Here is an 11,416-nt window from a genome sequence, read left to right as displayed (position 1 = left end):
ACCACGGAGAGAAGGACAGACAGCAAAGTCACAGCTTTGATCCATGGGGATTTCCCTCTCACCTTCCCATTCCCCATGGAGCTTCAAAGGATTTTTCACTGGAATTAGGGTCAGAGCCATGGTGGGAAAAGGCCTTTATTTTAAATTTTTTGCTTAGTCTGAAGCTCAGTGTGGGTTAGAGCCACATTTCCTGTGGGAACAGGGGTTAGAGAGTGCAGGTGGCAGCCTGGAGCTGGGATCAGCCTGGAGCCGGGATCAACCTGGAGCTGGGATCAGCCTGGAGCTGGGATCAGCCTGGAGCCGGGATCAACCTGGAGCTGGGATCAGCCTGGAGCTGGGATCAGCCTGGAGCTGGGATCAACCTGGAGCCGGGATCAGCCTGGAGCTGGGATCAACCTGGAGCCGGGATCAGCCTGGAGCCGGGATCAACCTGGAACTGGGATCCTCCTGGAACTGGGATCCTCCTGGAGCTGGGATCAGCCTGGAGCCGGGATCAACCTGGAGCCGGGATCAACCTGGCACTGGGATCAGCCTGGAGCTGGGATCAGCCTGGAAGTGGGATCCTCCTGGAGCTGGGATCAACCTGGCACTGGGATCAGCCTGGAGCCGGGATCAACCTGGAGCTGGGATCAACCTGGAGCCAGGATCAACCTGGCACTGGGATCAGCCTAGAGCTGGGATCAGCCTGGAGCTGGGATCAACCTGGAACTGGGATCAACCTGGAGCCGGGATCAACCTGGGGCCGGGATCAACCTGGAGCTGGGATCCTCCTGGAGCTGGGATCAACCTGGGGCCAGGATCAACTTGGAGCCGGGATCAACCTGGAGCCGGGTTCAACCTGGAGCCAGGATCACTGGAGCCAGGATCAACCTGGGGCCGGGATCAGCCTGGAGCTGGGATCAGCCTGGAGCTGGGATCAACCTGGGGCCGGGATCAACCTGGAGCCAGGATCACTGGAGCCAGGATCAACCTGGGGCCGGGATCAGCCTGGAGCCGGGATCAGCCTGGAGCTGGGATCAACCTGGAGCTGGGATCAACCTGGAGCCGGGATCAACCTGGAGCCAGCCTCCACATCCCAGGGAATTTGGCCAGAATGGAAAGAGTTGGAATGTGTCCACAGAGGTGAGGCATAGAATTGCCAAAGCAAAGATTGTTGGCCGTGGGTGTCCCATGGGTGTCCCACGTCACCCTTCTGGTGTCACCCCAGGCTTTGTTCTAGTGCCACCAAGGAGCCTCAGGATGGGGAAGCCACCACAGAGGGCACAGAGCTGGCAGGGCCACCAAGTGGGGTACAGGAGTGGCAGGGCCACCAAGGAAGGAACAAGGTTGGCAGGGCCACCAAGGAAGGCACAGGAGTGGCGGGGCCACCAAGGAAGGCACAAGGCTGGCAGGGCCACCAAGTTGGACACAGGAATGGCAGGGCCACCAAGATAAGGCACAAGGCTGGCAGGGCCACCAAGGAAGGCACAGGAGTGGCGGGGCCACCAAGTTGGACACAGGAATGGCAGAGCCACCGAGGAAGGCACAAGGCTGGCAGGGCCACCAAGTTGGACACAGGGATTGCAGGGCCACCAAGGAAGGCACAGGAGTGGCGGGGCCACCAAGGAAGGAACAAGGCTGGCAGGGCCACCAAGATAAGGCACAAGGCTGGCAGGGCCACCAAGGAAGGCACAGGAGTGGCAAGGCCACCAAGGAAGGCACAGGAATGACAAGGCCACCAAGGAAGGAACAAGGCTGGCATGGCCACCAAGATAAGGCACAAGGCTGGCAGGGCCATCAAGTTGGACACAGGGATTGCAGGGCCACCAAGGAAGGCACAAGGCTGGCAGGGCCACCAAGTTGGACACAGGGATTGCAGGGCCACCAAGGAAGGCACAGGAGTGGCAAGGCCACCAAGATAAGGCACAAGGCTGGCAGGGCCACCAAGGAAGGCACAGGAATGGCAAGGCCACCAAGCTGAGCACAGGACTGTCACTTCCAGGGGATGCAGGGACAGCTCTGCCTTCCCCATCCCTGTGTTCCCAGCTTCCCTACCGGGACCTCTCCCAGTTCCTGCAGGTTCCTCGGGTTAGCACCAAGCAGCAGAAAGGCCTAAATTAGAGCTGTTAATTCCTAACGAGGCACCTGGGCTTCCCAAAAAGGAGCGGAGCAGGAGCTGGGGATGAGCAGGGACCCCCTCAGTGGCTGCCCTGACTCAGTTCCTGGAAGAGCTGGTGCAGCCGTTCCGTCACGGCCACCTGGGAATGGGAACAAGAGGGGTCAGGGAGCAGCTCCGTGGTGGCTTTGCTCAGGCCACCAAATCCAGTGGCATTCCCAGGCGCGTGCCAGTGGGATGTGGGAAGCGCTGGACATACCGGGTAGGGCTGTGGCTCGTGGAGCCGGCGGTGAGCGGGGCTGAGCAGGTTGAGGGACACCTGGGCGTGGGTCCTCACCTCGGGCAGGCTGGGCAGGGGCTCACACACCTGCAGGGATGGAGGTCCATGTGGGAAGATCCATGTGGGAAGCCACCACCCAGTGCCAATCCCAACGAGCCACCGCATCCGGGCTGGCACCAGAGTTTGTTGGCACATCTCAGAAGCCACCACCACCCTTGATCCATCCTCAAGTGGAAGAGGAGATGGGACCAGCCCTGACCTGGCCATCCCTGAAGTAGGTGCGGTGGAGGGGCTCCACGGTGGTGGGAATGACCTTGGTGGTCTCCCCAAGCTGCCCCAGGACACGGATCCCCAGCTCCTGCCCCGCGCTGGGTGACGGCTCCTCTTCCAGGGCCATCAGGTCCATGAAGGGGTGGCCTGCCAGGAGGACACCAGGGACGGAATGATGGAGCAGGAGATGCCGCCAGGACTCTGGGAAGGGTCTCCAGACTCACCAGCAGCGTCATAGAGCCGATAGATCGTCTTCATCCCCGGGATTGTCATCTTCTCCTCATCCTCCGTGAGCTTCAGGCATGGGGAGCCGTTGACCTCCACCAGCTGTGGGAGAAGGGAAGGGAACCCGTGACCCCTCTGGGGAGGCAACTGATGCAAATCAGTGAAAAAAGACAGTTAAAAAACCCTAAAACCATCCCAAAGTTGGGCATTCTGCCTCCTCCCACCTGTGGAGGACTTGGGGATTCTGGTGGGCAAAGAATTGGCCATGACCCAGCACTGGCACCCGGAATTTCCCTGTGTCCTGGGCTGATCCCACAGCGTGGGCAGCAGGAAAATGGGAATTCTGCCCCTCTGCCCAGCTCAGGTGAGGCCACACCTGCAGAGCTGCTCCAGCCCTGGGGTCCAACATCACGAAGACGTGGAGCTGCTGGAACAGGACCAAAGGAGGCCATGGAGATGCTCCAAGGGATGGAGCCCCTCTGCTCTGGAGCCAGGCTGGGAAAGCTGGGAATATCCAGCCTGGAGAAGGCTCCAGGGAGAGCTCAGAGCCCCTTTCAGTGCCTGAAGGGGCTCCAGGAGAACTGAAGACGGATTTGGGACAAGGGATGGAGGGACAGGATGAGGAGGAATGGCTTCCCACTGCCAGAAGCTGGATGATACTGGGAAGGAATTCCACCCTGTGAGGATGGTGAGGGGCTAGAATGGAATTCCCAGAGAATCTGTGGTTGCCCCATCCCTAAAAGTGTCCAAGGCCAGGCTGGATGGGGCTTGGAGCAGCCTGGGATAGTGGGATATGTCCCATGAAGGTGGAGGACCTTCAAAAACCCCTTCCAAGGCAAATTCTTTTGTGACTCCATGACTCCAGCAGGGCTGGACGGCCATGGAAGTGGCTGAGGATTTGGATTATTTGGGATTTAGGCTGCCACCTTTACCTTGTAGACACAGCCCAGCGATGGCTGCAGGGGACACGTCACCAGGTTGGTCCCGATGCCGACCATGTCGATCTCGCTCCCCTGAGGCAGCCGAGAAGACAGAGACCATCAACATCCCAGCCCTGCCAGCACCAGGGACAGCCCAGGTGACATCCCAGCCCTGCCAGCACCACCCAGGTGACATCCCAGCTGTGCCAGCACCACCCAGGTGACATCCCAGCCCTGCCAGCATCACCCAGGTGACATCCCAGCCCTGCCAGCAGCACACAGCTGACATCCCAGCCTTGCCAGCACCACCAGGTGACATCCCAGCCCTGCCAGCACCACCCAGGTGACATCCCAGCCCTGCCAGCAGCACACAGGTGACATCCCAGCCCTGCCCAGCACCAGGGACAGCCCAGGTGACATCCCAGCCCTGCCAGCACCACCCAGGTGACATCCCAGCCTTGCCAGCATCAGGGACAGCCCAGGTGACATCCCAGCCGTGCCCAGCACCAGGGACAGCATCACCAGGTGACATCCCAGCTGTGCCAGCACCACCCAGGTGACATCCCAGCCCTGCCAGCACCACCCAGGTGACATCCCAGCTGTGCCAGCACCACCCAGGTGACATCCCAGCCCTGCCAGCACCAAGGACAGCCCAGGTGACATCCCAGCCATGCCAGCAGCACCCAGGTGACATCCCAGCCCTGCCAGCACCAGGGACAGCCCAGGTGACATCCCAGCCCTGCCAGCACCACCCAGGTGACATCCCAGCCATGCCAGCAGGTTCCTCACCTCCCTCCTGAACTCCTCCAGGCTCTGCTCGCTGATGTTGTTGCTGACAGCGATGGGGATGGTCCCAAACCAGGGCACCTGGAAGCTGGAAGGATTTGGGAGGATCCATGGATCTACCTGCAGTACCCAGAGCCGTGAGGGCTCCCAAATTCTGGCAGGATGAGGGGCTGGGTGCAGGTGAGGGTGACAGGGATCAGTGACACCCATCCCAGAGCTGGAGTGGGACTCACTGAGCTCCACAGGCTTGGAACACTCCCCGGATTTCCTTGGATTGCTGGGCCAGGTCCCCACTGTCCAGGCGCACTCCGATGGCCTGGTATCCCAGCTGGTGCAGTGCCAAGGCCACGGCACAGAAATTGGGCAAACCACTCCTGGCACGGGCAGGGAAAGCGTTAATGACAACTGGGACACAGATCCAAGGTGGATCCGGCATTATTTCCAAGCCCTGTGCCAACCAACATTCCTGCTTCAAGGGCCACCAACGAGGAGGGACAAATCCATCCCCTGTGCCACGGTGGCAAAGTCCTGGAGTCCTCACCTCCTGACACAGTAGGTGTCCAGCAATCCCTGGAAGTCGCAGGGGAAGGTGACAGCATAGGACACGAAGGCGGCCAGCTCGCCCTGGTTGGCCTTGCCCAGAGGAGTCTGGAGCAGGTCACAAACCCGCTGCAGCCAGGACACGGCCAGGCCTGCCAGATCCACGGGATCTCCTCCGGCCCGAGGCGGCAGCTCCTGCCAGGGGAATGCGGGATTTGTACAGCCTGTGGCATCATCTGAGGTGCCAGGATTTCAGGAATATGGGATTTGTACAGCCTGTGGCATCATCTGAGGTGCCAGGATTTCAGGAATATGGGATTTGCACAGACCATGGCATCATCCGAGGTGGCAGGAGTGTTGGGAGCATGGGATTTGTACAGCCCATGGTATCATCCAAGGTGCCAGGAGTTTGGGAATATGGGATTTGTACAGACCATGGCATCATCCAAGGTGCCAAGATTTCAGGAACATGGGATTTGCACAGCCCGTGGCATCATCCAAGGTGCCAGGAGTATGGGAGCATGGGATTTGTACAGCCTGTGGCATCATCCGAGGTGCCAGGAGTTCGGGAACATGGGATTTGTACAGAAAAGGTGCCAGGATTTCAGGAACATGGAATTTGAACAGCCCATGGCATCATCCGAGGTGCCAGGAGTTTGGGAATATGGGATTTGTACAGACCATGGCATCATCCAAGGTGCCAGGAGTATGGGAGCATGGGATTTGTACAGCCCGTGGCATCATACAAGGTGCCAGGAGTTTGGGAATATGGGATTTGTACAGCCTGTGGCATCATCCAGGGTGCCAGGAGTTTGGGAACAGGTGGAGTGTTCCATTCCCCATCCATCCCGCTCTAATCCCTGTCTGCATTCCCACTCTTATCTAATCCCACATCTTCATCCCATCTCCATCCCACCTTACCCCGATTCCCACCACATCCCTATCCCATCTCCTTCCACTCCTAACTCCGTACAAATCCCATCCCTATCCCACTTCCTTCTGCCCATCCCTATCCCCATCCCAATTCCACCCACATCCCATCTTCATCCACATCCCATCCCCAACCCCGCTCAATCCTCAGCCCTATCCCATCCCAACCCATTCCCATCCCTCTCTACATCCCCAACTCCATGAGATCCCTATCCCATCCCCATCCCACCCCTGTCCTTATCCCACCATTCATCCCCATTCCCATTCCCAGCCCATCCCAGGCCCTGCTCACCCGCGCCTGCACCTCCTCCAGGCACCTGAAGGACATGATGAAGGAGTGGGCGATGGTGCCGCGCACCGGAATTCCGTAGAGTTTTCCCGCCAGGATGTTGCTGGTGCAGTCGAAGCCTGTGAGGGGGGACACCCAGGTGATGGCAGGGCCACGGTGGCACCGGGCACCGTGGGGTGGGACTCACCCCCGATGTAGGAATATTTGGATGCCGACAGGGCTCCGTCCGGCCCCTGCGCGCAGCGGAGCCCCATCTCTATCAGCTTCACGTCCGGGCCGGCGAGGAGACGGAATCTGGCAGCGTTGGTGGCCACCAGGCTGGAGGACAAAGGGGACAGGTCACACACAGCCAGCACAGCCAAGGGGAAGGGGCTCCAGAACCCTCCCTGCTTGGATAACACCGGGATCACCGTGGGATTCAGTAAATAGGTAGATTGACCAAAGGGGACTTTGGGGACAGGGAGATCCTAAAGGACCAGGACATCTCTCAGGAGAACCTGAGGGACATGGAGACCCTTCAGGAGACCACAGGGTGGGCTGGACATGGAAAGCCCTCAGGAAAACTTAGGAACAGTGGAACACCCTCCAGTAGTTAAATTCAACTTGTAGAATTTCAGCAGTTAAATTCCGGTAGGGAACTCGTGGGGTGTCCCCAGCCTCCCATCTCCCTTTGGATTGGGGGGTGCTGCACTCCCTTCCCTGCCTCTCTCCATCTTCCAGGGGCTTTGGCATCATCCCCATCACAAAATACCTGGCGTAGTTGACCAGGCACAGCAAGGTGGTCTCCAGCAGCTGCACCACCAGGAGCGGCCCCTTCACCTGCAGGAACGGCACCTGCGGGAACAGAAGCGACATCCCAGTCCCTCTGGAGCAGGGAGGAGCTGGGAAAGGCAGGAATGAGGGTCCAGGGGATCCCAGAGTCAAGGAAAAGACAAGGCTTGGGCCTCGGAGAGGTGGGATGGTCAGGAAAGGGGTTGCAGGGGGATGTTGGGGAAGGAAAAGGGGGGACAAGGGGATTGCAGTGCCAGGGAAGGGGGTGCAGGGGGATCCTATTGCCCAGGAATGAGGGTCCAGATTGTCCCTGCGCCCAGGAAAGGGATTCCAGGGGTTCCCAGTGTGAAGGAAAAGGGGGTCATGGGGTGGAGACACCCAGGATGGGGTTTCAAGGGGTCCATGGTATTGAGGAAAGGGGGAGGGAGGGGCTGGGGAGGTGGGAAGGTGGGAACGGGGATCCAGGAGCTCCCAGGGTCAGGGAAAAGGGGGAGCACTAGGAAAGGCAGGATTGGAATTCCAGGGGATCCCAGGTTCAAGGAAAAAGGGAGGTCTGGGAGCTGGGATGGTCGGGAAAGACGATGGAGGGGGGGCCCCACCCTGGCAAAGACGACGGAGCCCTCGGGAATGGCGCTGACGGTCACCTCGGAGGCGTCCAGGGTGGCCAGGTAGTCAAAGAAGGCATCATCTATGGTGCTGGGCAGGACAGAGCGCAGGTACGCCACGTCTGTGGGGACAGCACGGTGACACCAGGGACAAGGGACTCGCAGGGAGGTGGGGGAGACACCAAACCTCCCATGGACAGGTGAGTGACAGCAGGTGAGTGACAGCACCCCCAGCACGGAGCACGACAGGGTTGGGTGGCCGCAGTCCCCTCTGAGGGACATCTCCGGAGGGTGTCCCAGTGTCACCCCAAGTTTCCCTGAGGGTTCTTTGTGTCCACCTGTGTCCCCTGCAGGGTCTCCCTAAGTTCATCCGAGAGATGTCCCTGTCCCTTTGAGTTGTCCTGATGCCCCGCAGTCCCCCTCAAATGCTGTCCCCTCTGCCCCACCGCAGTCCCCCAGGTCCCATCGCTGTCCCCCTCAAGTCCTCTTGAGGGATTCCCGTCCTCCCCAGGTCCCCCTGGGGTGTTTCCCATCCCCAGATCCCTCTGAGAGATGTCTCTGCCCCGTTAAGTCCTCCTGGATGCTGTCCCATCCCTTCCAAGTCTCCTTGAGTTGTTCCCCCATCCTCCTCCGGGAGGAATTTCCCCCCTTCCCCCGCGTCCCTCCCACCGCTCCCCCGCTGTCCCTTCCTCACCCTCTGCCCTTTCCCCTCCTGTCCCCTGGACTTGTTCCAAAGCCTCCCTGGGAAGGTTCTCCCACCACCGCTCCCCACCACGTTTCTCCCGTCCCTTCATCCTCCCCTCGAGTTGTTCACCCTTCTTCCCTTCACCCTTCCCCACCACGCTTCTCCCGTCCCATCCTCATCCTCCCCTCGAATTGTTCCCCCTTCCCTCCCCCTTCACCCTTCCCCACCACGCTTCTCCCGTCCCATCCTCATCCTCCCCTCGGTCCCCTCGAGTTGTTCCCCCTTCTTCCCTCCCCTTTCACCCTTCCCCACGCTTCTCCCGTCCCATCCTCATCCTCCCCTCGCCTCCCCTCGGTCCCCTCGAGTTGTTCCCCCTTCTTCCCTCCCCTTCACCCTTCCCCACCACGCTTCTCCCGTCCCATCCTCATCCTCCCCTCGGTCCCCTCGAGTTGTTCCCCCTTCCCTCCCCTTCACCCTTCCCCACCACGCTTCTCCCGTCCCATCCTCATCCTCCCCTCGAGTTGTTCCCCCTTCCCTCCCCTTCACCCTTCTCCACGCTTCTCCCGTCCCATCCTCATCCTCCCCTCGAGTTGTTCCCCCTTCTTCCCTTCACCCTTCCCCACGTTTCTCCCGTCCCTTCATCCTCCCCTCGAGTTGTTCCCCCTTCCCTCCCCTTTCACCCTTCCCCACCACGCTCCTCCCGTCCCTTCATCCTCCCCTCGAGTTGTTCCCCCTTCTTCCCTTCACCCTTTCCCACCACGCTCCTCCCGTCCCTTCATCCTCCCCTCGAGTTGTTCCCCCTTCTTCCCTTCACCCTTCCCCACGTTTCTCCCGTCCCTTCATCCTCCCCTCGAGTTGTTCCCCCTTCCCTCCCCTTTCACCCTTCCCCACCACGCTCCTCCCGTCCCATCCTCATCCTCTCCCCTGTCCCACCCTGCGCCCTTGTCCCTCCAAGTCCCACTGGGACAGTCGCCTCCAACCCTCTCTCTTTCCCCCCGTGTCCCGCGCTGTCCCCACGCACCGGCAGCGGAGAAGCGGAAGGCTCGGAGCCCCCGCAGCCCCTCGGCCAGGCCGGCTCCGAGCGCGAAGGAGCCGCGGAAGGGCGGGCGGCGGAAGAAGAGCTCGGCGGCGGCCGGGGCTCGGTGCCGCCCGGCCCGCCAGTGCCCGTAGGCCATGGACACCTGGTACAGGTCCGCCAGCGGCGCCATGGCGGGGCGGGGACAAGGGGACAGGGGTGGGGACACGGGGAGGAGCGGGGGGAATGAGAGGAGGGATACGGAAGAGATACGGGGTTGGGGGCACGCGGGGATGGCGACACGGGGACACGGGGATGGCGACACGGGGACAAGGGGATGGTGACACGGGGACAAGGGGATGGCAGCACCAGGGGGACACGGGGATGGTGACACGGGGACAAGGGGATGGCAACACGGGGACAAGGGGATGGTGACACGGGGACAGGGGGGATGGCAGCACTAGGGGGACACGGGGATGGTGACACGGGGACAAGGGGATGGCGACACGGGGACAAGGGGATGGTGACACGGGGACAAGGGGATGGTGACACGGGGACAGCAGGGATGGCAGCACTAGGGGGACACGGGGATGGTGACACGGGGACAAGGGGATGGTGACACGGGGACAGGGGGGATGGCAGCACCAGGGGGACACGGGGATGGCAGCACAAAGGGACAGCGGGGATGGTGACACTGGGACACGGGGATGGCAGCACTAGGGGGACACGGGGATGGTGACACGGGGACAAGGGGATGGTGACACGGGGACAGGGGGGATGGCAGCACTAGGGGGACACGGGGACGGCGGGGATGGCAGCACAAGGGGGACACGGGGATGGCAGCACAAGGGGACAGCGGGGATGGTGACACGGGGACAAGGGGATGGTGACACGGGGACAGGGGGGATGGCAGCACTAGGGGGACACGGGGATGGTGACACGGGGACAAGGGGATGGCGACACGGGGACAAGGGGATGGTGACACGGGGACAAGGGGATGGCAGCACCAGGGGGACACGGGGATGGTGACACTGAGACACGGGGATGGCAGCACCAGGGGGACACGGGGATGGCGACACGGGGACAAGGAGATGGCGACACGGGGACAGGGGGGATGGCAGCACTAGGGGGACACGGGGACAGCAGGGATGGCGGCACAAGGGGGACACGGGGATGGCAGCACCAGGGGGACACGGGGCAGGGTTGGTGACACAGCTGGACACGCAGTGCACAAGTGGAAATGTGGCACAGGGATAGCAGCACAAGGGTGACGAGGGGACAGCAGGGATGGCAGCACAAGGGGGACACGGGGATGGTGACACGGGGATGGCAGCATAAGGGGGACACGGGGCAGGGTTGGCGGCACAGCTGGACACGCGGGGTGGCAGCGCACAAGTGGAAATGTGGCACAGGGATGGCAGCACCAGGGGGACATGGGGATGGTGGGGATGGCGACACAGGGACAGCGGGGATGGTGACACGGGGACAAGGGGATGGCAGCACCAGGGGGACACGGGGATGGTGACACTGAGACACGGGGATGGCAGCACCAGGGGGACACGGGGATGGCGACACGGGGACAAGGAGATGGCGACACGGGGACAGGGGGGATGGCAGCACTAGGGGGACACGGGGACAGCAGGGATGGCGGCACAAGGGGGACACGGGGATGGCAGCACCAGGGGGACACGGGGCAGGGTTGGTGACACAGCTGGACACGCAGTGCACAAGTGGAAATGTGGCACAGGGATAGCAGCACAAGGGTGACGAGGGGACAGCAGGGATGGCAGCACAAGGGGGACACGGGGATGGTGACACGGGGATGGCAGCATAAGGGGGACACGGGGCAGGGTTGGCGGCACAGCTGGACACGCGGGGTGGCAGCGCACAAGTGGAAATGTGGCACAGGGATGGCAGCACCAGGGGGACATGGGGATGGTGGGGATGGCGACACAGGGACAGCGGGGATGGTGACACGGGGACAGCAGGGATGGCAGCACCAGGG

General features: G+C 61.6%; 1 protein-coding gene across 6 annotated transcripts; it reads right to left on the bottom strand.

Moving 5' to 3' along the window:
• Window positions 1-117: 117 nt before the first annotated feature.
• On the bottom strand, window positions 118-9,609 carry NAPRT (nicotinate phosphoribosyltransferase). Of its 6 annotated transcripts, none has more exons than XR_013339586.1 (14): window positions 9,418-9,609; window positions 7,706-7,833; window positions 7,087-7,169; window positions 6,523-6,653; window positions 6,339-6,454; window positions 5,118-5,311; window positions 4,810-4,950; window positions 4,580-4,664; window positions 3,803-3,883; window positions 2,870-2,972; window positions 2,635-2,792; window positions 2,355-2,462; window positions 261-2,237; window positions 118-226 (listed from the first exon to the last, which is right to left on the bottom strand). XR_013339586.1 is itself a non-coding variant. In XM_077781782.1 (13 exons), the coding sequence occupies exons 1-13, from the start codon at window positions 9,602-9,604 to the stop codon at window positions 2,178-2,180; spliced, it is 1,575 nt and encodes a 524-aa protein (XP_077637908.1). In that variant the 5' UTR covers window positions 9,605-9,609; the 3' UTR covers window positions 118-2,177. The 6 variants fall into 6 exon arrangements, 2 of the variants coding, with proteins under 2 accessions (XP_077637908.1, XP_077637910.1); XR_013339582.1 differs by having other exon boundaries at window positions 118-430; window positions 499-2,237; XR_013339585.1 differs by having other exon boundaries at window positions 118-634; window positions 754-2,237.
• Window positions 9,610-11,416: the final 1,807 nt, after the last annotated feature.

The sequence above is a fragment of the Lonchura striata genome, chromosome 1 (genome assembly GCF_046129695.1).
Source record: "Lonchura striata isolate bLonStr1 chromosome 1, bLonStr1.mat, whole genome shotgun sequence".
Lineage (NCBI taxonomy): Eukaryota > Metazoa > Chordata > Aves > Passeriformes > Estrildidae > Lonchura > Lonchura striata.
This window is presented reverse-complemented; position numbering and strand designations above follow the sequence as displayed.

Excerpts from the sequence above, each read along its gene's own strand:
- NAPRT (XM_077781782.1), bottom strand. The coding sequence starts at position 9,604 with ATGGCGCCGCTGGCGGACCTGTACCAGGTGTCCATGGCCTACGGGCAC. Across the intron at positions 7,834-9,417 it reads CTTCCGCTTCTCCGCTGCCG|ACGTGGCGTACCTGCGCTCT; the intron begins GTGCGTGGGGAC and ends CTGTCCCCACAG. Across the intron at positions 6,455-6,522 it reads CAAATATTCCTACATCGGGG|GCTTCGACTGCACCAGCAAC; the intron begins GTGAGTCCCACC and ends CCCCCCTCACAG.